This window comes from Eptesicus fuscus, chromosome 19 (assembly GCF_027574615.1).
Source record: "Eptesicus fuscus isolate TK198812 chromosome 19, DD_ASM_mEF_20220401, whole genome shotgun sequence".
In the NCBI taxonomy this organism is placed as follows: domain Eukaryota; kingdom Metazoa; phylum Chordata; class Mammalia; order Chiroptera; family Vespertilionidae; genus Eptesicus; species Eptesicus fuscus.
This window is the reverse complement of record NC_072491.1, coordinates 4,731,244-4,755,417: the sequence shown is the minus strand read 5'-3', so window position 1 is coordinate 4,755,417 and position 24,174 is coordinate 4,731,244. Positions and strand designations below refer to the sequence as shown.

Below are 24,174 nucleotides of genomic sequence, written 5' to 3'. Positions count from 1 at the left end.
TATATCCCCTCTCAGCTGTAATGCAGCCCTAGAGAGGGTCCCCGAGCAAGCGTCAGTGAGGGATGCCTCTGTGAGATGGGGGGGGGGGATGAACATTTTCTGATGTGCCCCACTGCCCTCACCCCAGGGACCCCATGCAATGCAGACCACACGCCACATGGCACAAGGCTGGACTGTGGTGGGGCATTCCTGCCCTTTGTTGCTCCTAGAAGAATCTCCCCTGTCACAGAAGTCACCCTCAGACACCCCGTGCCTCCCAGGTCCATTCCTGCTCCAGCACTAGGTCCCTGCAGATGCGATGTGGATGCTATTTAATAAAAAGAAAATTAGAAATTCTGTTTGCTGAGGTCAGGTCATTAGTGAATCAAGTACATCTTTAGCAAGAATGAAGACCAGGGTTTTGTGCAGCTCTGGACACCGGCGTTTACTGGGCTAATGGAGAAGATTCTCTGCAAGACCACCCTGCTCTTCCTCGCTCCTTCAATGCAGCAACCAGGGAAGAAAATGCATTTAATTTGGACCTTAAGCCCCCGATTATATTACAAATCAGAAAAGCCCGCCTGGCATTTGGCAGAGGGGAGATAGAGTAAAGCAAAACGTTCCCCCTCCTTTTGTTTTGTCGGTACACAGACACAATACATTTCAAACTGCGAACGGCAGGTGAAGATATTAATTTTGGAGTTGGCAGCCTTAGGTGGTTATCAGACCCTCACTGGGAATGGTGCATGGGCACGGCGGTGTGCATTCCTCACACTGAGGAATGCAGAGTCACCCAGGAAGCCGGGCAAACTCGTACAAGTTCGCTCCCTGGAGCTTTGCAGAGGGTCAGATCAAAATCCTGAAATTTGCTTGCAGATTCCCTGCTGTTGTTGCCAGAGGCTCCTGCAGACACCAGACCTCCTGTGCCCAGTCAAGGAAGGCCTGCCGGCTTCCGCCAGTGCCAGGCGCAGCCCAGTGAAGCAGGGAGAGAACAGGGCCTCAGAGGCAGTCACCCTCAATGTGGTGATGGCTGCCATTTTCGGACACTTCACCTACTCAAGGCATTGCTTTGAACCTTCCACACCAACCTGTGAGGGAGGCACGTTCATTATCCCACTGTGCAGCTCCTGCTCAGAGAGGCTACCCCACTTTTCAAAGGCCACACAGCAAAGCAGTAGCAGAGGTGGCATTCAAACCCAGCTCTGAATCCACAGCTCCTCTTCTCTTTATTATGTCTGCACCGGGGACCAGCAGACAGCTGGGAGAATGCGTGTCCCCTGTCATCTAAGGAAGACAGTAATGCTTGCATGAAGTTATTCGGCGCCTTCATGTATTATGTTCCAGTGGCTGCTACCCATGAGGATTAACCTAAAAGCAGAGGCAAGTGAGCGCCAATGTCACCTGGGCTAGGGACGTCCAAGTGCAAGGCAGGCCTGGGAGGCTTCCAGGGGTCAGGGCTCCTTGTTCCTCCCCTTATCTTTCCCTTCCTTATCTAAATGGCCTCTCCTTTCATGGCCTTCCGTCTACTCATGATTTTCAAACAGGAAAAGAAAAGACAGCACCAAACCACACCAGACAGACAAACCACAGACACACCGACCGAGGCCGCAGCCCCCCGGCCCTCTCTCTGGCCCCACGGACATGGACGACAATCGACTTCAGAAAAGGGGCCGCTGCGCACACCCAGCTCTACCTTGTGCTCCAGGCTGGAGTCTTTAAACATCAGTGAGAATGGCTTGATATGCTCTCTTCTCAATTTATCGCCACTCCGCAAGTCGATGGTATGTTCTATTCGCTTGTTAATTTCCTCAGGCCCCGACTGGACATGCAAAGCTTGTGCAAGATGGTTTGGAAGTAGATTTATTGAATTTCTTGTTAGGGCAGCCAGAGTCTAGGGGGAAAGCACATGCAAACACCATAAACCTGCTAGTCCCCTTCGGGTTAAAGAGAAAGGCAGTGTTTTTAAATCAGGTTGCATTGCAAACAGTAATAGCATTCCATGCAGCTGTATTCAGTGAAACCTACAGAAGTTGGTAAGTTAGCAGTCGGTTTAGAGAAACACCACCTGGCCGGTTAGTACATCAAGAGGGACGCGCCCCTCTCCTCCGAGTAGGTGCACTGAATTCCTGCGGTTCAGGTACCTGGGAGAGCTGTCGGCTTGGAAATGTTAATCAAGACCATTTCTCTAACCAGGCACATCTCTGGTATGAGAGAAAGAGAACCAGTACCAGTACCAGAAAGTAAAATAAGTCTGAAAGGCCCACAGAAATGATCATCTCCAACCAAGTAGATGCCACATTTTCGTGTGGTCTTTCCTTTAAAGGGGGTGGAGAGACGTGGGGACCCATGGCTTGCATTTTTTTTTTTAAGCATTCCTCATGGACAGCCAGCCAGATGTGTCAAGATCTGCACCTTGAACTTGATAATGATTGTTAGATTTTTATGCTGCACAAATGTTTTTCCCCATAGACCGTTATATATCTATATTTCTATATAGATATATGTGTTTAATTTCCTTTAGGCAAAAAAATAAAAAATTAAAAAAAAATGCAAGCATTTGCAGCCTCTCCAGTTCACAGGGTTGAACAGCAGGAGGCGTGAAAGGCACGACCACCCCATTGGCCCCTGGGTATGGCTACGTGGATGCGGAAATAGCGTTAGCTTATGAAGACACTCCAGGTCTGGCCGGGAGGCCCCTGTCGGTAGGTAATTCAGTGCAGGGGACAAGACCAACTGGCTGGATGGAGCCAAATGCAATGCTCGCTTACAGCTCCAACGTAAGACAGCTTCTTTGACAAAAAGGGGGGGACTGGAGCTGAAGGGCTAGAGGAACAGGGGTGCTCGTCTCTGGCAGAAGATGTGGTGCCACTCTGCAGAGTGGGGCAGTGAAAACTCCCCGCCTCGGGCTATACTCACCACTGCTGCTGTTCTCGGCCAGCCTCTCGGCGTGGCCGTGCGCCGGACCACAGGCTAGCCTGAGCTACGGTGACGGGCTCACTGACTGGCAGCCTGTGAGAGCTGACAGCACCTTGGAGGCCCAGACCCTTCCTATATCCGAGAGACAAGGGTCGCAGCCTCTGACTTGAGCCAGAGTCGGGGACCTTCTAGCCTGTCCATAGGACCCTTCCTGCGGACTGTCGGACTCTTCATTTTAGCCTTCCTAGAGACAGGCAGTGTCTCCTAATGTCCAGGTCTCTAAGGCACTCCGTAGCAGGGCTTCATCACTGGTAGAATTCACTGGAACCCTCTTCTCCTCGAGTGGCACGTGCCAACATGAGAAAGGGAAGTATATGCCCCTTGGGCACTGAGCAGTGAGTTTCAGCTCTGAGTACAGGGAGGCTACCACAGGGGAAAAGATAGTTACATGGAGAGAAGGAAACAGGGACCAGTGTTCCAGAAAATTGAACAGCAGGATCCACGCAGGGCCAGAGGGCTCGGCCCCTGGGATTAGCTGCATTAGAACTGCCTCTCAGAAGGCAAAGGAGATGGACCTCCACCACGTGATGCATCTCCCATCGGCTTCTCGGGGGGAAATCCTTTATTTTATAAAAGGTGCAGAAAATGACAACTTTTAGTTCTCTGTGTTGAGAGGAGGTGGGAAAGATGCTGCCTTGGGCATACATTCTGGCTTGAAGATGCCACGATGCCCTCCCAGCAGGTGGTTGGACCGTGGGTCTAACAGCCAGACATAGATCAGCTAAAGATCTGGGCACGTTCATAGTTAGGCATTTCCATCTCTCTGTGTAATTTTTATTCTCCTGCAGTTGCACTTCTTTGAACTAAACTGAGCTAATTATCCACTCTAGCAGTCCCTCATGCCTTCAGTTGCTCTTGGACCTTGGAGTTTCACAGGGAAGGGGAGTTTCAAAAATCATCTTTGGGACTTATTTATATAAACGGTCACAGCTACAGTGCTCTTGCATGACTCCCATTTCATAAAAGAAAGGTACATTTTTTTCCCCACAAGAATATTGTAATCTCAGAACAAAAGATGTGTCCTTGGCATTGAATGCATTTAATTGAATGAATAACTCATTTAATGAGCTTTGTCCTCATTTTCCTCCTCTTGATGGGCACTGGTGAAAGGTCGTCAGGGATGGACATTGGTCTCTAGGGGGGCCTTTGGGGAACCAGGAATAAAAGTTGCTTCCTGGGTGCCTGTGCCATTGACCTCTTTTTTGAAGGCAGAGACCAATAATTCTCCTCCTTTCAGAGTCCCCTACCCTCACTGAATTCTATTGTCTGTCTGTGTGGCTCTTTCAAAGGAGAGAAAAACCTTTTTCTTTCATCATTGCCACCAGGTGATAGTTTAGAGCCAGGACGGAGCCCTTGCATCAACATGTCAGTGACGCTGAGGTGGATAATTCTCATGCAAGCAATTATTTTTATTCCTTGCAGTTATGTCACTAGTATTATATGCACCAAGTGCTCAGTGGTCCCTTTTCTGGTCATTTGCTTTCTCAGTTACATGGGACAATTATGCCTGCTATTTGACCAGCAATCTCTCTGGTATCTCGTACCTTCAGGACCTATGTGTATGCTCAAGGGAAGACCAATCTCAACGCGAGAAGTCAAGCAAATTAGAATCAGGAAGGGTAACCTTAAGCTTTCATTTACCCTCCAATGCACTGCTGCAAAGCATGAATGGCTTTGGAGGTGACCTTGGTTGGAGATTGCCTGTGATCTCCCTCCCCTCCATTAGTAATGGCCGCTAATATTTGACCATGTGTTCACCTTAAGTGGAATAATGCTGCTGCTGTTGAAATTCACAGGCTATCTTCACAGTGACTCATTTGTAAGCAGTGCTGAGAAAATGTGTAGCATGTCTTATTTGTCTATCTGGAGTTCTACTGCAATGAGCTGTTCTTGATAGATTATGGCTTTCTCTTTTTAAGATTTACAATGCCAGTGTGAGCAAGTTGGGATCAAGTTAAAAATTGGCATAAGCTTTCAGATATGATTCCAATCATAAATGGACCTCAAAAAGGTTGAGAGTGTTCATTCACATAAGCAACTTAAAGCAGTTGGTCAGATAATCAGAAAAACAAATGGATGAAATGGAAGGAAATGGGAAATGCGTGTTTCAGTGTGTAATTGAAGTATATATTACATTTATATACAATAATAGACATGTACATTTACTTCTTTACTTTAGCTGGTGCTTTCAGATAGTTGGGAGGTCCAATTAGTCAACATTGGGATATATCACAGTTTGTAACTGAGCAGGCCTCTCCTATGAGTCTCTTCAGAGAAAGACATTGCAGCCTGAGACTGGTCCTCACGGAGATCCATGCCCTCCTCAGGCATTTCAGGAAATTTTTCTTCACTCACAGGTGCTCAAGACAGGACCAGAGTCCCTTCCAAAGCCAAGTTCTGAACATAGATAGGGTCTTGCCTGAGAGTCTGGGGTTCTCATGAAAATTATCATCAGAGGTTCTAGGTAGGATATCCTTTTATACACTTCATTGGAATGGGATGGGGGAGTCAAGAGCCGTCTTAAAGCTCATAATTTGGTTTATGACCAGAAGACTTTTCTTTGGGAATTGTCTTCTACCTAAGTATACAATGAAAACCTACTTTTCCTACAGGTCCTATCACTGTATGGATGGCCAAACCTTTGGTATTCCTTAATCAGCTTGTGTAAGCAAATCAATTCTTCCCAGTAAGATTTCAGGCTGAAGGTGCCCTTTCTTAGAAATACAGTCTTGTGAGTCAAAAACACTTTAGCAATTGTAGGTCACATATTCCTGGGAAAGCTCGTTTGACATTTTCCTGTTAGCGATTTCAGGATTCCTTACTCTGATAATGTCCTTCGAGTTCCTCAGAAAGATGCTAATCTCAGTTTAAAATGTGATTGCGCCTGACTCATTATACACCTGGGCCATTTTTAATCAAAAGGAGCTATTAAACTTCTGCAGAATTGGCCCAAACAGAACTCGCACTTCCATTGAGATGTGGCCACTTTCAAGCCACGTGACTTGAGGCAAGCTGCCAATTGAATTTTTAGCTTCCAAAATATCACATCCCTAGTCATGTGTGCAACAGATATGCTAACTCCAGCAACCGACCTCATCTCAGAGTTAGGGTGTCATGAGAGAGGGATGGGGCGATCCTAAGGATGGAGGCAGGATTCCTGCCCAGACATGGCTCAGGAGCTGGGCACAGAGGGGCTGACACATGAATGGTGTGTTTACAGGGCCACTCGAGAGGTGGGAATCAAAATACTCATAGCACTGCAATGGCTGGGCCGCAATCTCATCGGCTGGAGAGGAGACTACTATCCCACGGACCAAATGACCTTGTGTGACAGTGTGAATAATTCAGCTCATATATCAGGACCTTAAGCTACTCAGTGTTCTTGTGAACATCAAAGACGTAGATTTTTCAGAAATGTCAATGCCATGGGGAAAGTGAAATTGTGAGTTTGTGTGTGTCTGTGCATGTGTGTGTTTTCATAACAGAAATTTGGATAAAATGGAAATATAATAATTACCTAAACTTTCATCTCTTTAAAGATTCTGACGTAGCTCTTTACATTTAGGATTATGAGGTAAGTATAGTATGTCCTCACTTAACGCCGCCAATAAGTTCTTGGAACTGCGGCAAAGTGACATATAACAGAAATCACTTTTACCAAACGCTAATGGATATGAATGAGTTAAGTTCCTACGGCATCTCATCAATGTGATAGCAAAATGACATGATCTGAAGACTTGCCATAGTATATTGTAAGTTGCTTGGGTTTCTTGTTTTAAATCTACCAGACCGCTGTACCGATTTTTCGGTAATTTCCGAATCTCTGGTGACTCCTAATTTTCGGTACTTTGCCTAGACCTATTTTCTACAATTCTAACCACTTGTTTGCATGTAACTAACATTTTTCTATATCATGTTGATTTTTTTCTCTTTAATGCTCAGGAGCCCAGGCATAGGGGACAGTTAGGTTCAGGGCCTCAGGTCTGGTAGGGGGCTGTAGGTCTGAGTTTTTTTTCAGACTTATATTATACAAATTTGCTACTTAAATTTAGTTATTGATGCTCCCCTTAATTTTGTTCCAATGAGCTACAAATTACCGACCTTCAAGAATCCAGCCTCTCTCACTCGTCTCCAGTTATGGCAGGACAAAACAGGGGGAAGAGAAGCAATTACTCAGATTAGGGCCAAACTGTTATGTCTTTGGGGCTTCTACTTTCTCTTATCCTGATTTTCTGCCCACACTTGTCTGTTGGAATTGCCTCATTAATTTAGCTTTTCCAGGTTTTGATGATCCCCGGTGTTTACCACCTAAGAGCAGCCTTGTGTTTGCCTACTCCCAGGATATGCACTCTTGGTGGGTGCTACCCCCATGGTGCTATGATCACAAAGCCCTTATCATCTCATGGTGCGAAGAGGTTCTTTAGGCCATTAAAGGTGACCTAAGACTTATAGAGTGGGACAGATGCGATCGAATCTAGAGGTTCATAACCTACAATTCACAGAAGTCGTTTGGAGATCCCAGAGCTAGGGGAGGACCTTTCAGAAAGTTCCATCCAAGCCCGAGGAATTACCACTGTGCTCCCTGTTTGACCCTAGGTGAGGCAGAAAGAAGTACATACCAACACAGCCAAAGCGGAGGCTGGTCAGCCAGCAAAAATGCCAAGTGCCTTTGCTCTGGGCTGGAATTCAGTCCCCATGGCAGTGCAGAGCCGGAGCCATGGTCAGCCATGACTCACGTGCCAAATCACTTCAATAAACGGGAATACAGATTCAGCCATACTACATGCACTAGTGTTTGTAAAGAAAAACCTTTACACATGTGTACTGCACCAGGTCAGAACAACAGAAGGTATTCTTGGTGGAGAAAAGATGAGAAAACCCTGAGCACTGCAATGCAGCTAAATAAATTTTATAACAAAGAGTCTTTAAGCCCGTCATTGGCAAGACTGGCACCAAGATCAATAAAACAAATCCAGTTCTTTTTTTCTTTAAATCTGGGAAATAAAGAAGTCAGAAAAAAAAAATGCAGGTTTTCTGCTCTTTCTCTTCCTACCTGTCTTCACATGTTTAAAATACCATAAGTTTACTTTCACATGTTCAAAATGTCATACGTTCACCTTCACATGTTCAAAATAATTAGCACTCATGGGTTCTGCTTCCTCAGGCCACTGCTTTCTGACTCCCCAAACAACCGGTCACTCCTGGTTGGTTCAGAAGAGTTTGTGGCAGTTCTTGGCCATCAGGTGACCACATGTCATGACTACATGTCATACGCTTGCTTGCCGGCTCATTGCCCACCCCCACAGCGCAATTCTACACGAGCCACAAACTCATCTCTGCCTTCGTTTCCTTCACTTCGTCTACCCCTTTAATGTCAGAGAAAGAACGGATGATCACTCAAAGTCAACAGATCAAATTGCCTGCGTAATCCACTCAACGCTCCCAGGAAGGCTTCAGATCCACTTGCCTTTCTGAAGAGAGTGGAAAACCAGGCCCCTCTAATCACTCTTCCAGGCGGAACTCAGCCGTTATCTTCTGAGCCGGTGCAGGACAGCCTGGGGGCTTTGCTGTCAGAAAAAGCCACGTTCCTGGAAGAGTGCGGATTCACGGCAGGAACTGTCCAAGCTCTTCAAGCTCTCTACCCCAAAGCCCGCAAAATGTCCCATCCAGTGAACATCAAAGCTGAATCTGATGTTCAAATGACTCGAAATAAACTGCCTACAGAGAAAAACCTGCCTGTGACCGCCTGCGTACCAAAACCGAACACGGACGATTAGATATTGGGCGGCTCATCACAGAAGCACTAACCTCTGAAAACACAACTTTTTCTCTAAGACCAATGTCCGCTACTTAGGGCGTTTTGAGGAGTAGGAGTTCTCTGTGGGGAAAGAGAAGCCTGTGTTTTGTCTTGAGCAGCAGAAACCAGGTGAAGATGGTCGCCTTGCTTCCCCGCCCTCCCCCCCCCCCCCGCCACCTGGGGTCTTGTGTCCTCGTCTTTGACCCAAACTCCCTGCTTGTCTGTAGAGCTCAGCTTAACAGTCGCTTCCTTGGGAAAGGTCTTCCCCGATCACATTGGATCACTTTTCCACCTGCTTACGCTCTTCTGCTACAATGACAGCAGGCTCACACTGCCCTGTGGACCTGTTAGCGATTCCTCCGCACCGTGAGCTCCTCAGCAGCTTGCCCTTCCTTCATCTCTCTATCCCTGACACCGGGCACAGTGCCCACAAGTTGCAGTCACCCCGTAGTGGTTGCTAAGTGAATGACCGAGTGAATGAGGGAACGAATGGACATCATGGGGGAGAGACTTGCCCAAGTTGAACGATGGAAGTCAAACAGGTTGCAGTTTAGGAGTTCTTTTTCTCGTGGGCATCTCTATGCACAGGAAAGGGGACAGTGACTCCGTTTGCTTCCCACCCTTTAGGGGCAGATACAGAAGGAAAGAAACCGAAGCCCAGGGATCAATATGACTCAATAAAAGAACGTGATCATGGGCCCCTCACTTGGAAAGCAGGCACATCACATTGTCAGGTTGGTATGAAAATGAAATGGAATGGAAAGGATGTGAGCAACGCACCCGCCATGGTACCTGCCCCCAAACTCTCTACTTCTATTCATGTTACTATGGACATCCATCTGTCCTCGTGGCAAAGAAGCACATGTGTTTTCTGGTTTGTTGTGTGGAATATAGAAATTCCAACTATGTTTTCAATGTTGATGGTGCAGCCCAGCCAGTGTGGCACAGTGGTTTAGTGTCAACCTATCAACGAGGAAGTCATGGTTCAATTCCCGGTCAGGGCACATGCCTGGATTGCGGGCTCGATCCCTAGTGTGGGGCATGCAGTGCAGGAGGCAGCCGATCAATGATTCTCTCTCATCATTGATGTTTCTATCTCTCTCTCCCTCTCCCTTTTTCTCTGAAATCAATAAAAATACTTAAATAAAAATAAATTAAAAAATATTGATGGTGCGCATATTAACTTCATGATGATGATAACAACCAAGGGCATTCTACTTTGTAGAAGTGTCTAATATAAACAACAGAAGTATCAAATGTGTGCTTTTCTCCAGGTGATTCTTTTACAAGGCCTGGAGGAGTAATAGACAAATGTCTGATTGTGATAAGTGTGCAAGGGATGGATGGGACGATGGCGGGGACCTCATAGGATCTGAGGGACAGACCCTCGGCTCCGATAGGGGCTCCACTTCTGAAGGGTGGCTCCGTGTTCTTGGCATATCGCTTGTTACAAAAGTCATGTAAGAAGGATTAATATCCTCACACAATGCCTCGCATGGTAGCAGAAAGCTTTACCCTTTGTGTCCTCTTGGGAATCATCAGTCTATGATGCCATTTGTCCATTCTCCACAAGACAGCCAAAGCGATTCCTTAAAAAATCTAAATCAGGTCATGGCTGTGCCCTGCTGGAAACCTTTATATCACTTCCCTTCAAAGGAACTCCCATGGGGAGCTGGCAGGAGCAAGCTCCACATCCTTTAACTTCACCTCTGACCCCTTTCTTTCTTGCTCACTATGCTCTAGCCCAGCGATTTTCAACCTTTCTCATCTCATTGGAACATAAACTCATTACTAAAATTCTAAGGCACACCAAAAATATATAGTTTTTGCTGATCTGACAAAAACAGGTATAATTTTGCCCTAGCCGGTATGGGTCAGTGGATAGAGCGTCGGCCTGCGGATGGAAGGATCCCAGGTTTGATTCCCTGTCAAGGGCATATGTCTGGGTTGCAGGCTTGATCCCCGGTTGGGGGTGTGCAGGAGGCAGCCAATCAGTGATTCCCTCTCATCACTGATGTTTCTCTCTCTCCCTCTCCCTTCTTTCCTGAACTCAATAAAAATATATTTAAAAAAATAAATAAAAGTGTCCTTAAAAAAAAGTGTAATTTTGATTCATTCACACCAGACAGCTATTGTGTTGGCTGTCATTTTTTAATTTGATAATCTAAGGGAAAAGAGGCCAGTGCCCCTGACTAAATAGTCAGGTATTTCATGTTTTAAAAATTCTTGCAGCACACAGGTTGAAAGTCGCTGCTCTAGCCCTTGGGCCATTTTGCTCTTCTAACATGAAACTTTTTTCCACCGCAGGGCCTTTGCACTGGCTGTTTCCTTTAGCTGTCCTCCTCCTGGTTTCCTTTCAGTGCTCCAATCAAATCTTCAGAAACCTCTGATGATCCTATTGGCGATAATTCGATCTGCCCCCTATTCCTTTATCTACTTCCTTCAAAGCACTTTCGTGTTTTGGTTAGTTGTATACATTCCCCACTCCCTTAAAATGTAAGCTCCTAAAGGACTGGGACCGGGTCTGTCTTCTCATTACTGATCCCCAGCAGTTAGACTGCCGAGTTCCTGTTAAATAATTGAATGGAGAGCTCACGCCCACAATGGATTTTAGTTATAGCATGCACTCAGAGGGAAGCATGATCTTTATTACAGGGACCCGTTTCTTAAGTCTTCGTTTTCATCCCCAAATTTACCTTTATTCTGAGAGATTCAATGACCATGTTGATGACTCATCCAACAATCTAGCCTGGAAATTTCTGGACACCCTCCCCGACATGTCCAAATTTCCACTTTCCGTTTACTTCAACTACCCACTTCTACATTCATACCTTGAACGTCAATAATCCACCTGTGATCATACACTTCTTGACTTTTAGTTTCCTTACATTCATTCCACTCTGAGGCTCCGAGCATAGGTAACTGAGCCTCACTGGTAACTGAGCCAGGGTTCAGGGAGCCAAGATGTCAAATCAGTGGGCAAACACTTGCCACGTCAGGATTCGTGATGCAAACCACGAGTGCTGCAGGCTTCCAAGAGCAACCTGGACACCAGACCTCAGGCTGTGTTGAAGCAGCAATTTAACCCAAATGGACACAGATAAGGGGCAGGGAAGACGCATGACATCAAAACCAAGGAAGGATCTTCAAGCTTAGAGCAGGACTGGAAGACTCACCTACGGGACCAAAAATAATTCTTAGTGCAATAACTGCTGCTCCAAACCACTGACAGACTCCTTAGAGGGACGGTAGGGAGGAGACAGGGATGGAGTCAGGGTTCTACTGGGAAATGCAGAGCCCTCTCTTATCTGTCACCTGTGACAGTCTGACTTCACCACCTCATCAAATCTGCCTCTTGCCAATGATGTTCTTCCGTACAATTCCAATGGGCAGTTTCCGTCTTAGCCTCTTGGCTCTGCTGGCCATTGTTGATTACGCCCTCCATCTCAAACCATGCTCTCTGCTCTCTGGCCTTCCAGGACACCACATCCCCTAATTCTCTTCTCATCACTTCCCTTCCTGTTTGTCTCTGTCGTGGAGTCACTGCTCTCTGTCACCTCCCACCAGGTGCCTCTTGAGGTCTATCCTGTGCATTCCTATGGTTTTATTTCACACGTTCCCTACTGTGACCCCCTTCACGCCACGGCTTCGACTAGCCCTCGGGTTCTGAGGACTGCCACGTTCATATCCCTTGCACAGTACCTTTATGCCTGAGCTCCAGAGTGAGTGTTCAGTAGCCTCTGGATATACCTCCACGGAGCCCTCGCCAGCCATCTCAAGCTCAACATGCCCCAAACGGAACTCCTAGGGTTTCCCATCCAATCTCCTTCCATCCCAGTAGTGCTTATTTCAGTGGGCATTTCCACCGTCCATCCCGACACCTAAGCAAAATACCTAGAAGTTGAACTTAACTGGCTCCTCTCTATTACCACCCACATCGGTCATTTCATTCATTCATTCATTCATTCATTCAACAAACTTTCATCAAGCCCCGTTACCTTCCAGATGTTGGCCTAAACAGTGGCAAGTGAAACATGATTTCTCTCTTCATGAAACATATAAACGACTGGCTGACTTTACCTCTGTATTGTTTCTTCTCTCTGTCCTTCCTGTTATTGCTACTAGCAGTTGGCGTGTAAAGTATGCTCAATTAATCCTTATTGGATGAATGAATAAATGAGAAGGAAACTATCTGAACATCTGCTATGTATATCGCACAGATTATGCCACAGCATACCGATGTCATTAAAAATATTTCGAAGCTCACATTATGAATCAATAGAAGCCGAAACATTTGCCCAATTCAGCTGGCAAAGCCCCAGTGGAGCATTAGTCTGTTTTCCGAGTGATGTGCAAACACTCAGATGGTCTGGGCTTTCCGTGGAGCTGACGGGGTGTTTTGGCAGAGACAGGCCCAGCCAGACCAGTCTCCGTCTCTTCCAGGCACACACATGTCTCTGAGTGGCACAGATGGCCCTCGATTTCTAGAGTTAAGTGTAAGTGTAAACTCTTGAGAGCTTGTGACCATTTTAATCGACTCATTTCCTCAGTTTTATGAGTGCCATTTAGTTATTGGTGAATATCAGTACACATCCCCTGCCTCTGAAGTGTCAAGACATCAAAATGAACTGAGATGATTCACGCTGAAGATGGCACAGGTGGAGTGCATCCAGGCAAAACTCGGGCATCATATGAAATATACGGGGTGATTATTGACTAACAATGATATACCTTACAATAATGAAATACTTCAGATATTCCTGTATAATTTTACCAGATCCATCAATGACAGAATAAGACCAAGTATCTCCACCTCTCTCTCTTGGTTCTCAATTATTAGCAGCAAGGTTAGGAACAACTAAGATTAGAACAATTAGGAATTATCCCTGGTTCCACAAACAGCTTAAATAGAAGAAGTTTTTCAAATGGCAAGACCAAAAAAAAGAAGGCATTTAGAGAATGTGATGCGGAGTTACTGAGGTATTTACGGTGAAGCATGCACTCCTCTCTGAATAACCAGCTTCCAGGCTCGAGCTAACAATAGGCAGAGGAAGCAGAGGGTGCTGCCAGCTGGGCATGCACCCACTCCAGGAAGGACATATAAGTCCATTGTTCTACGTAATAACAAGTGGCACCATGCACACCAGTTCAGGGATGGGAAGAAGTGGGCACTGAATCAGTGGTGACTTGGTTGGGCATAGTAATTCTGGGGGAAAATGAAACACAGAAGAAGGGTAAGGACCTAAGGGTTGACCTTTGCAAGGCAAGTGGACTGGGTTTGACCTGGGTCTTCCGGTGGAATCTGGCCCATGAATTACTCCTTTGCCCCGTCACACAGAACTGAATGGAGACAGAGGTTAACCTGGCCTCAGAGTGCCCCACCCACCTGTCCGATGCAGAAGACTTTCAGCACTTGAACCTTTTCCCTTTTAAATGGCTTTAAGCAGACAGATTTTTCTTATCTATCAGCTAAGGAGAAAAGTCCAGGTTCGTGGATTGGGACAATGAACCCAGTCAGGTTCTCAGAGAGCTCCTGACACTCTCAGTTGGGTTGATTTTGTTCTCAGCGCTCTGAGCTTTTGCTTGGCACAGGGGCATGTCAGAAACCATTGCCCAGTCTCATACATACTGACTTTTTAAGGTTTGTTTCTTTAGAAAAGGATGGTGGGGTTCTACCATTTAACTCACATGAATTCAACTAGAGGTGGTCGGCCTGGGTGATGAAAGGGAAAACCCGTATTAGAGCCCAGGCCCTGAGCAAGCATTCTGGGGACGGGGGCATCTCAGACGTCTTAGGTTCTCTGCCTTGACCAGCCTCGGTCCTCTAGCGCCTCTCGGAGTCTGAGCATCTTATTTGGTCCTGGTAGTTGAAGAAATGATTTAAGAAATATTTTGATGATTGGTGCTTTACTCCTCATGTACTGACTCTGTTGGCTCCATCCCTCAGATAAGAAGCAAATTCACATTAAATAGGAATAGAATTACAAGGGCGGCTTTGCAATTTCAGGCTACTCCTGAACGCTCTCACCCTCCCCTTGGGCATCACCTGGTGCTGCCTGTCCCAAATCAATGGTGACCCCCTGACTTTCAATCCCAGAGGGCAGTTCAGAACTCTCAGCCTGCCAGCTATCTAAGGAATGGCTTTCCCATGGGCCTGCTCATCTACTTCTGTTGCTAGTATAATAATACCAGGTTTCTCTTTTCCAACGTGGGTCTTTTTTTTTTTTTTTTTTAATTACAATTCAGCTTCACATGACATTTATTTTGAGTGAGGTCAAAAATAAAAAATAAAAGGAGAGGGTATTGGGTACACTCTGGTATTTCATGCATTTCCTGACATTGCATACAAAAGTTAATTCTGCCTGGAGGAGATAGGTTTGATTATTTGCAATTCTGTTGCTCAGCAGAGAAAAGGTTAAAGATGAATGGGTTATCTCTGGGGCCTCTCTGGTGCAGAGGCACCCGGGCATGCCTTTGGCTAACCAGAAGAAGGAAGCCGGGACTTACGTTCTGTTTGCCCACGATGTTGTCGAAGGGCAGCTCGGGGCTCCAGGACCCCTCCGTGAACGTCGCCCCGCTGTTCCTCCGGTCCGAGGAGCTCACTGCCTCCTTGACAATGTCTTCGGGCAGCGACAGCAGGCTCTCCTCCGGCTGCTGAATTAAATAGGTCTCTATGTTATGCTTCCTCAGGAACTCATTCCTCTCTTTCCCGTGGCCCTCTTCCACATCATAGTCACCGTTGAGGCAGTCGAGGGTGGCTTTGGAAATGTGAATCCTCCTGGGGACACAAAGCGTAGGTCAGTATCCACCCCTGACGTGGCCCGTGCGAAGCCAACATCAGGGCACTGTGAGGTCAATATGTGATCCCCTGAAAAAATCAGAAAGAATAAAAGAAAACAGAAAGCCAAGCAAAAATCAATGAGCAGGGCATCACTGACTTCTCCCCAAGGGACACTGCAGCCTCTGATGAACACAGCCCTGCTGAGCTGCCCCCACATACGCACTTATTTTGGCTTTTCTTGTGACTGTCAGCCTGGTCTCAGCAACCCTTAAGAATCAGTGATTTTGACCAAAAAAAACAAACAATCCATTTAAAAAAAATGGGCAGAGAACCTGAATAGACACTTTGCCAAAAAGGACATGCGGATGGCCAATAGACATATGAAAAGATGCTCAATGTCGCTAATCATCGGAGAATTGCAAATTAAAACCAGTGAGATATCACCTCACACCTGTCAGAATGGCTACCATCAATAGATCAACAAGTAACAGGTGTTGGCAAGGATGTGGAGGAAGGGAACCCTTGTGCACTGTTGCTGGGAATGCAGACTGGTGCAGCCACTGTGGAAAGCAATGTGGAGTTACTTAAAAAATTAAAAATGGAACTGCCTTATGACCCAGCGGTTCCACTTCTGGGCATTTATCCAAAGAAACCCGAAACACTGATTCGAAAGAATAGATGCAGGGTTATTTACAATAACCAAGATTTGGAAGCTCAAGTGCCCATCAGTAGATGAGTGGATAAAAACGCTGTGGTACATTTACTCCATGGAATACTGCTGGGCCATAAAAAAGAAGGAAATCTTGCCCTTTGTGACAGCATGGATGGGCCTGGAGAGTATTATGCTAAGTGAAATAAGCCAGGCAGCGAAAGACAAGTACCATATGATTTCACTCATATGTGGAATCTAATGAACAAAATGAACTAACAAGCAAAATGGAGACAGACTCATAGATATAGAGCAGGCTGACAGCTGCGGGGGGTGGGGAGGTGCTGGGTAAAGGGATTGAGCAAAAAAGCAAAACAGAAAAAACTCATGGACACAGAAAAAAGCAGCTGTCAGTGATTTCTTTTTTTCAGTGCTGTTGAGTATATTGGGAAAACAAGTTCCATAAATGTTTCTGAACCCAACGGCAATTTTTGTCCAAAATCTCACCAAGCAACAATGACAGTTCTCTTGTCATCTTGCCTCGTTTCTCCACCTCGTCTAAAACCTTCATAAGAACAAAGGCAGGCCTCACAAGACCACAGAGCAACTTTCCCTGAACTGTGTGCACGGCAAGGAGCGGAGCACAGAGCCGTGGCCACATGCCGGCTGGCCACTGGCCGGCCTCACTCACAAGGTGAGTGACTCATTCCTGCACAGTCATCAGCCACTGCAGCTCATGATTCAAGTTTCTTTTTTTAGCAAAAGAACAAATGACATCAAGGGCCTTAAGGCTCTCACTGGAACGTGGAAATTGCACATGGTGAATCATTCTGGGAGGGTTTTTCTGTGTGCTCCTGTCTAACTCACCCAGACGCCTTACAGTGCCATAATGTGCTGTGGGTAGCTTAGCACAGTGGTTACGTACAGGAACTCTTTGGCCGGATTGTGGGATCAAAACCCTGGCTCTACCACTTACTTGCTAGCTGATAGATCTTGGGCAAGTTACTTAATCTTCCTATGTCCATTTTCTCAACCATGAAAAAGGGAAAAAGAATAGTACCCACTCTTGGTGAATGAGTCCACAGTCAACCACTGAGCCATACCGGCCAGGCACATTGTACTTTTAGTACTATCTCTACTTCCTTCTTACCCATTCTGCTCAATTCCTGCTTATAGAGAGAATAAGTCACTGCAAAGGGCACCCAAAACACCCAGAAACTACCAAGGATGCATTTCTGATCCTGCAAGGCACATTCTCCACCTTTTCCAAAGTCACATGCTTGCATACAGTCACTGACTTCTAGGGTCAGAGCACAACAACCGAGACATGTAAAGATATTGGAGCTCTCTCTGAAACATGCTGAGTGAGCACGGAATGTTCCCACGGCGGATTTTGTCAGTACGTGCTCAGTAATGTTGACCTCCTGTGAAATGGGTGTCCCAGACCTGTCTCTCTGGACAACCTCCGAGCTAGGGCTAGAAGGCTGTCCTTGTCTCTCAGGCACAAAAAAAATCCCAGAAGGGTAGTCAAAGCTGTTATGATATGACTGGCTCCATGCATCATCTTTAAAGTCTGATGGCTGATGTTCTGTTAAAATAGTTAAGTTAAATGCCAACCCCCATTTGGTATTTTCTCTGGGTTCTGTGTTTTATTACCCTGCATCAGTGCGCAGGGGGAATAATATTTGCACATACCGAATCAATATTGCGTTCTCCATAGAGAAAGGCATCCTCACCTTCACTCATTACTGAGTCTTCTGCTCAACTTCTAGTCAATTTACATTTACACGTTTTGATAGAAACTGGGCTTTAGAGGTTCCTTTGATCATGGCTGCTAGCTGGGGTTTTGGAGTAAGGACCGTGTGGACAAGATTCTGGTGATTACGTTTATCTACGGCAGTGGTCGGCAAACTGCGGCTCTCGAGCCACAGTTTGCCGCTCTGTTGACTAATGAGTTTGCCGACCACTGATCTACGGAAATGAGTCAGGCAGTATTCTCGTATATTGACTGTCAGGTAAACCTGATATTTTCTGATAATTTTAAATGCCAGGATATAATAATTATAGTTATGACAGTAAATAAGATCTAACCATTTGGTAACACTTTATTTTGTATAAATGGTATCCTGTAGTCAAAGCTATTATGACATGACTGGCTCCATGGATCATCTCATAGAATTTCCCTCTTCCTGATAGGCACCCCCCCACCCCCCCGCCATTTTGCTGATGATAAAACTGGCCCAGAGACCAGGAGTAAGTACCTGGCCCAGAGTCACATCACTGGGAGGTCACAAGCAGTGCTGGAGGGAGACAAGGCCTTCAAGGTCCTTGTAAGACCCTACATCTGTGTCACATGGTAACTGCCACAAACACAACCACAGTGAATGTTTACTGGACACAGGACCAAGGACTTGATATGCGTTTTCTCATTTAACTAAAGCTCGAGAACAGTGGTCCTCAAAGTGTGGTACCAACGCCAGCACCATCAGCATCACTTGGGCACTTGTTGGGAAGACAGTCTTTGTCCCGCCCCAGACATACTGATCAGAAAGTCTGAGGGTGGGGCCCAGCCACCCAAGGTTAACCACACCCTCCAATGATTCAGATTCCAGTGGAAGCTGAGAATCACTGGTCTGGGAACCCAGGGCTCAGAGAGATTGAAGAATTTGTGTGGAGCTACATGGCTGGTGTCTGTGGCAGGGAAAGGATTTTAATTCAATTCTGCACGACTCCAGGGTCCAGGCTCTCAACCATTACACAGTGGGGTTGTATGCCTCCCTCCCTTCCTTTCTTTCCTTTCTACGTGCCAAGCATCGTGCCAGGCTCTTGGGGACACATTGAAGGCCTGGAGAAAATATAAACCCCAAAATCTCAGACCATTAAGGGTTCTATCTTCTTCCAGATAATTGCTTCTTAGATCTATACCCCTGAATTCTGCACGGGGGAAACCCGCTCCCCCAAAGTGGGCAAATGACCAGGGTTAGGAGGGCGAGGGCTTTGCTCTGGCTTACCCAGGGATCCCTCCAGATTCAAGTTTGTTCGCAATATCCACGTCCCAAGACCAGACGTCAAACTGCCACTTCCGCAGGCCCAACACACCACACAGCACTGAGCCCGAGTGGATTCCGATTCGCATGTCAACGTCATGCTTCGTCCTTGACCGCACATACCTGTTGACATAGGTGAATGGAGAGATACACATGTAAGGCCAGAGTGGGCCCACGTTCTACACGGTTATCCCAAGCGCAGTGGGACCTTTTAGCACCATCCCTCCCTTGTTAAAAACTCCTTCCTGGCCGCCGCCTCCGAGCAGTGGTCCCCAGAGCAGAGCACTCACGTTCCTGGGCTGAGCTGGGCCACCTGCTGGGGCGCAGGAAGACAATGTCACAACTCCCATGGGAGCTTTTGTTTTCTACCTGGAAAAGCTGCACTGAAATTTGATACCTGGGTTGACCTTAGCAACCCGACAGGGCCCGTGCTGGCCTGTCCTCTGACCCTGAGCATGGCAGAGGCTTCTTGAGAGAAGAGAAAGAGTTCTGCCATCAGAGGGTTTCCTCTGGGCACACACAGTCCTCCTTCACTTTCAGAGAATTTCAAACAATTTCAGTTTATGAGTTAAATGACCCCATTTATGTAGGAAACATTCAACTGCTAGGACACAATACTTTGAAATGTAATAACTAGAAAAATTTTCAGCGCCACATAGAAATGCAATTATTTTACTTCAAAATGCTTAACAGAGTTGTTAAAATTAAAGATGATTTATCCATTTTTCGTTGAAAAAGAAAAACCACAAGTGTCCCATATTTGTTGCTTTTCTGTGATAATAGTTGGCTATTAATATTCTCTCTAGCAAACATTTGGGGAAAAACCCAACTTGCTTATTTTGTTTAAAGATGGCAGTTTTAGAGGGTGAAAGTAATTGCTTTTCACAAGAAATCTGTGCTCTGAAGAGAGGATTTTGAAAGAGGAAGTTTGGAAATGTTGCCATTTCCTCGGGAACTAGGCTGTCAAACATGAGTTATGTCATCTATCAGAATACTCAGAGCTGCACATTCACTAATATGTTTTCAGATCTTCCAAATAAAATGTGTTGGAGGGGGTTGGACCCATTTGTTAAAAATATCAAAAAGCTATTGCCTTCTAATGAGTTTGCAAGAAAAACTCAGAGCTACCAGAGAAGCAAATTTGAGACAAGGCTTATAGGGAACTCGGGCATAACTGACTTAAAAACACAGTCAGTGGTCCAAGGGCGCCCCCTAGATCTCCCTGTCTTTATGAAACACACTTAGATCTGTGAGCCAATAGAGACAGGCACTATAGAAATAAACTGAATTTGGAACCTGACCTTTATATTAATGTATCCCAAACTATTAAGATTCTTAAAATAGAATAAATTATATGCAAACCCATTGCTCTCACTAAACAAGAGAACAGAAAGATTTTAGTACAGCAATTGAATTAAGATATTTAAAATTATTATTTATTTCATCATTATCCTTTGAAACGTGTGTTTTATAGTATGTTTTTAACTGTGTGAATATAATAGAATAGATAATAAGTAGTTTATACATAATAACAATAATCCTATATAATAAAAGACTAATATGCAAATCAACTGAACAGCTGAACGAATGGTCGCTATGACGCACATTGACCACCAGGGGGCAGACGCTCAATGCAGAGCTGCCCCCTGGTGGTCATTGTGCTCCCGCAGGGGAGCGCCACTCAGCCAGAAGCCCTGAGCCGGGCTCATGGCTGGTGAGCGCAGCAGCGGTGGTGGGAGCCTCTCCCTCCTCCGTGGCAGTTAGACATCCCCTGAGGGCTCCCAGACTGCAAGAGGGCACAGGCTGGGCTGAGGGACCCCTTGAGTGCATGAATTTCGTGCACTGGGCCTCTAGTTATTATTATAATCATTTTGGATAAAGAGGGGAGATCAAACTGGCCCCTAGGATACAATGGAAAATTCCCAGTAGGAACACAAAGTCTTTCCCGATCTGTCCCTGGGCCTCAATTATTAGTCTCACCTCTCATGCACCCATTGGACTCCAGCCTTTCACAGCAATTTGTTGTTGCCTGAGTCCTGTGTTTCTTCTGCCCCAGGGATGCTCCTTCAGTCTGGAATGTCCATTTCCTCATTTACCTGAAGCCTCGATTACGTGCCTTTCCCAGTATTCCTACTGCATCCCGCGTGAGCAGTACCCGAGGTGCTGCATTGTAATAATCTGTCTCCCCTGCTGGATTCTAAACTAATTGAATTGAAGATATGGACTTTGCATGGCTCAGCATCCTATACCCCTCTTCCCAACTTACTGTCTGGAACTTGGCCAACACTCAGTAAACGTTCATTGAATGGAAGGGTGGATGGATGAATGAATGGGTGTCATGTTCCCACATATCTAAGTTCTCTGATGAGGAGTATAAGCTCCTTGAAGGCAGTGTTCTGAGTAATCCTTGTATCTCTCACAGCCTGAAGGATCGTGCCTCTCTTAGAGCTGGGCTTAGAAACACGACTCCCCTTTAGGGAAAGAGTAAATGAGTGAATGATTCCATGTTTTCTTTGTTTTGTTAATCATACAAAGTTATCAAAACAAAAAAGTTGATGTCGGTTGAGAACATAAGAAATATTGAAATAAATTAGATATCAGGAAGGCGGCCAAAGAGATTAGAAAGAACGCTTGTAGCTAAAGGGTGAGACGATTCTTGTCCCTGGTGAAGATTCTAGTTTCCGGGCCATGGTTTTGACTTACAAGTTAAAAACTATACAGTTCCCTTTATCCACTGATGATGAAAAGAGTAAGGGCCAGTTGGAAAAATTTAACAAAGCAAGAGGAGAAATAGCATCCAGCATTGGAGAGGAGCATTTCAGTGTCTGAGGCAGGTCATTGGGAGAGGTCACCTGTGCTGTCCACCAACTGTATCTTGTGCTGCAATATCCAAGCACATGGTAGGATTGCACTTTCCTGTATATTCCATGTTCCTTTGGCCAATACAATGTGAGCAGTAGTGATATGAGTCACTTCTGAGTAGAAACGTTAGAAGTGTGGTTAACCACTCCTTTTGAATGAGGCAATGTATTGTGGTGCCCTGCTACTCCCCCAACCCTCCATAGTGGACAGGAAATGAGAGCGAAAAATAAACCTTTGCTATTTTAAAGCTCAGAGATTTGGGAGATACTTGTTACTTCAGCATAACGAGGACTATCCTGACTGTTACAAGCATCAGTCTCACTCCATGTTCTTCTCATTACATGTGAGTCACTGGAGTGTAGAGGTTAACACGGATTCTAGGGCCAGTTGACATGAGTTTATATCTTGCTTTTCCATTTATTAGCTGTAGGACCTCAAGTAAGCTATTTAACTTCTATCTATAAAATGGGAATAATAATAGCATTGTCATATTAGGTGAATAAACATATATGGAGAGTTGCGAATAATGTCTGGCACATACTAAGTACTACTTAGCTGCTTTTCATATAGGAAGGAACTGCAGCCCAGGAAGGTACAGGATTTTATTGTGGTCACATAGGATTCTAGGACTAACCTGGGGCTGTTTTGTTTGTAAACCTCAAGCTCTTTGCAATGTGGTGTGTGATCCTTAGCATATAGTTTAATGTGACCTTGAGTTTCAGTGGTTGTAAATAAAGCTCTAGTTGATTGCTTCACATACAGAGCCCTTGTGAGTCCCACAGGAGATAATGGATGTTAGAGTGCTTTGCTGACTAATTGTGAGGGACGAGTACACAGCACACCATGCCAGTGCCATTAGGTAATTAACATTACACAGGGAATGCACTGGAACATCTCAATGAAAAGACACTTGGATTTTTTTTTTCTTCTGCAAAAGAAAAATCATAAGAGACAAAGCCCCTTTATGGCTATGTCTGTTTTCTTTCTTTTTGTTATGTCTGGGATTTGGCTTACATAAAAGATAGGAATGAAACTATGTAAAAGTAATGAATAATTCACAGACGCTGATCCTCTCGGGGAGGCCTACCTGGTGGTCACACAGAGCCACCGACACGCACCACGTGTTTCAGGTTCTCCAGGGGAGGACCCGGGAGCATCTTCCAAGTGAGAGGGCAGCGAATTCTGCCGCGTTACAAATTGTGTTCCGTTCTTCCAGGGCTGTCAGCTGTGCCTCCTCGGCCACAAATAAAGAGGAAACGACTAGAGATCGCCGGCACTATAAACACCGGCGCCTTCTCTCTCTTCTCGGGGGGCCTCGGAGCTTCTGGGGGGCAGGGAACTACCTTTCATCCACACGCCCAGCTCTTAGCCCAGCGCTCAGCACACGGGCCTCGCCAGTGCTCTAGGCAGCCGCTGAATTGATGGCACAGCTCAAAGGCGTTCTTGCTTCACCGTCCTCTGTTGACCCAAGATGCTTCTAAGGGAACCGCAGAGATGTCTCTGGACCTGCCATTTGTGGGGAGGGGGTGACCCTCCACATCTGACCCTTTCAAATAATGCACCTTTGCCCTCCCGGTTTTCGTGTTGCACTTCAAAGATTTCTTTTAAATAAGGAACCCACTTAATAATAATAATTTTTTTTTTGAAGCTCTATATCAAGCTGGGAACCAACCAGCAAAATATTCCTTTTCATTGAACTGTTAAAGAGGAATGCTTGGTATATGGTCAGAGATGAAGGATCTTATGCCCTGGCCGGTTTTGCTCAGTGGTAAGAGTGTCAGCCCCCCCAACAGAAGGGTCACAGGTTTGATTCCTGGACAAGGGCATGGACCTCGGTTGCAGGCTCAATCCCTGGCCTGGGTCAGGGCTCATGTGGGAGACAACCAATTGAAGTGTCTCTCTTGCATCGAGGTCTCTCTCCTCCTCCTCCTCCGCCCCCCTCCTTCTTTTTCTCTCCTTCTCCTCCTCCTCCCCTCCCACTCTTTCTGAAAATAAATAGAAAACTGAGGTTTAAAAAAAAGATGAAGAACCTTAGAATTTTTGCTTTCAATTTAAGGGCTTTAAGTGGTTCTTTTTGGCTAAT

At 45.8% G+C, this 24,174-nt stretch overlaps 1 protein-coding gene and 1 long non-coding RNA gene across 4 annotated transcripts in view; one reads left to right on the top strand and one right to left on the bottom strand.

Annotated features, from left to right (window-relative positions):
- The window catches only part of LOC114228973 (uncharacterized), a 331,688-nt gene that overhangs the window by 112,850 nt on the left and 194,664 nt on the right, over positions 1 to 24,174 (top strand). The window lies entirely within an intron of this gene.
- The window catches only part of ADCY8 (adenylate cyclase 8), a 141,830-nt gene that overhangs the window by 47,817 nt on the left and 69,839 nt on the right, over positions 1 to 24,174 (bottom strand). The window contains exons 6-8 of the mRNA XM_008159467.3: positions 19,194 to 19,352; positions 15,260 to 15,530; positions 1,673 to 1,870 (exon numbers count right to left, since the gene is read on the bottom strand). Of these exons, the coding sequence (XP_008157689.2) occupies positions 1,673 to 1,870; positions 15,260 to 15,530; positions 19,194 to 19,352 (628 nt within the window). The remainder of the gene's footprint in view (positions 1 to 1,672; positions 1,871 to 15,259; positions 15,531 to 19,193; positions 19,353 to 24,174) is intronic.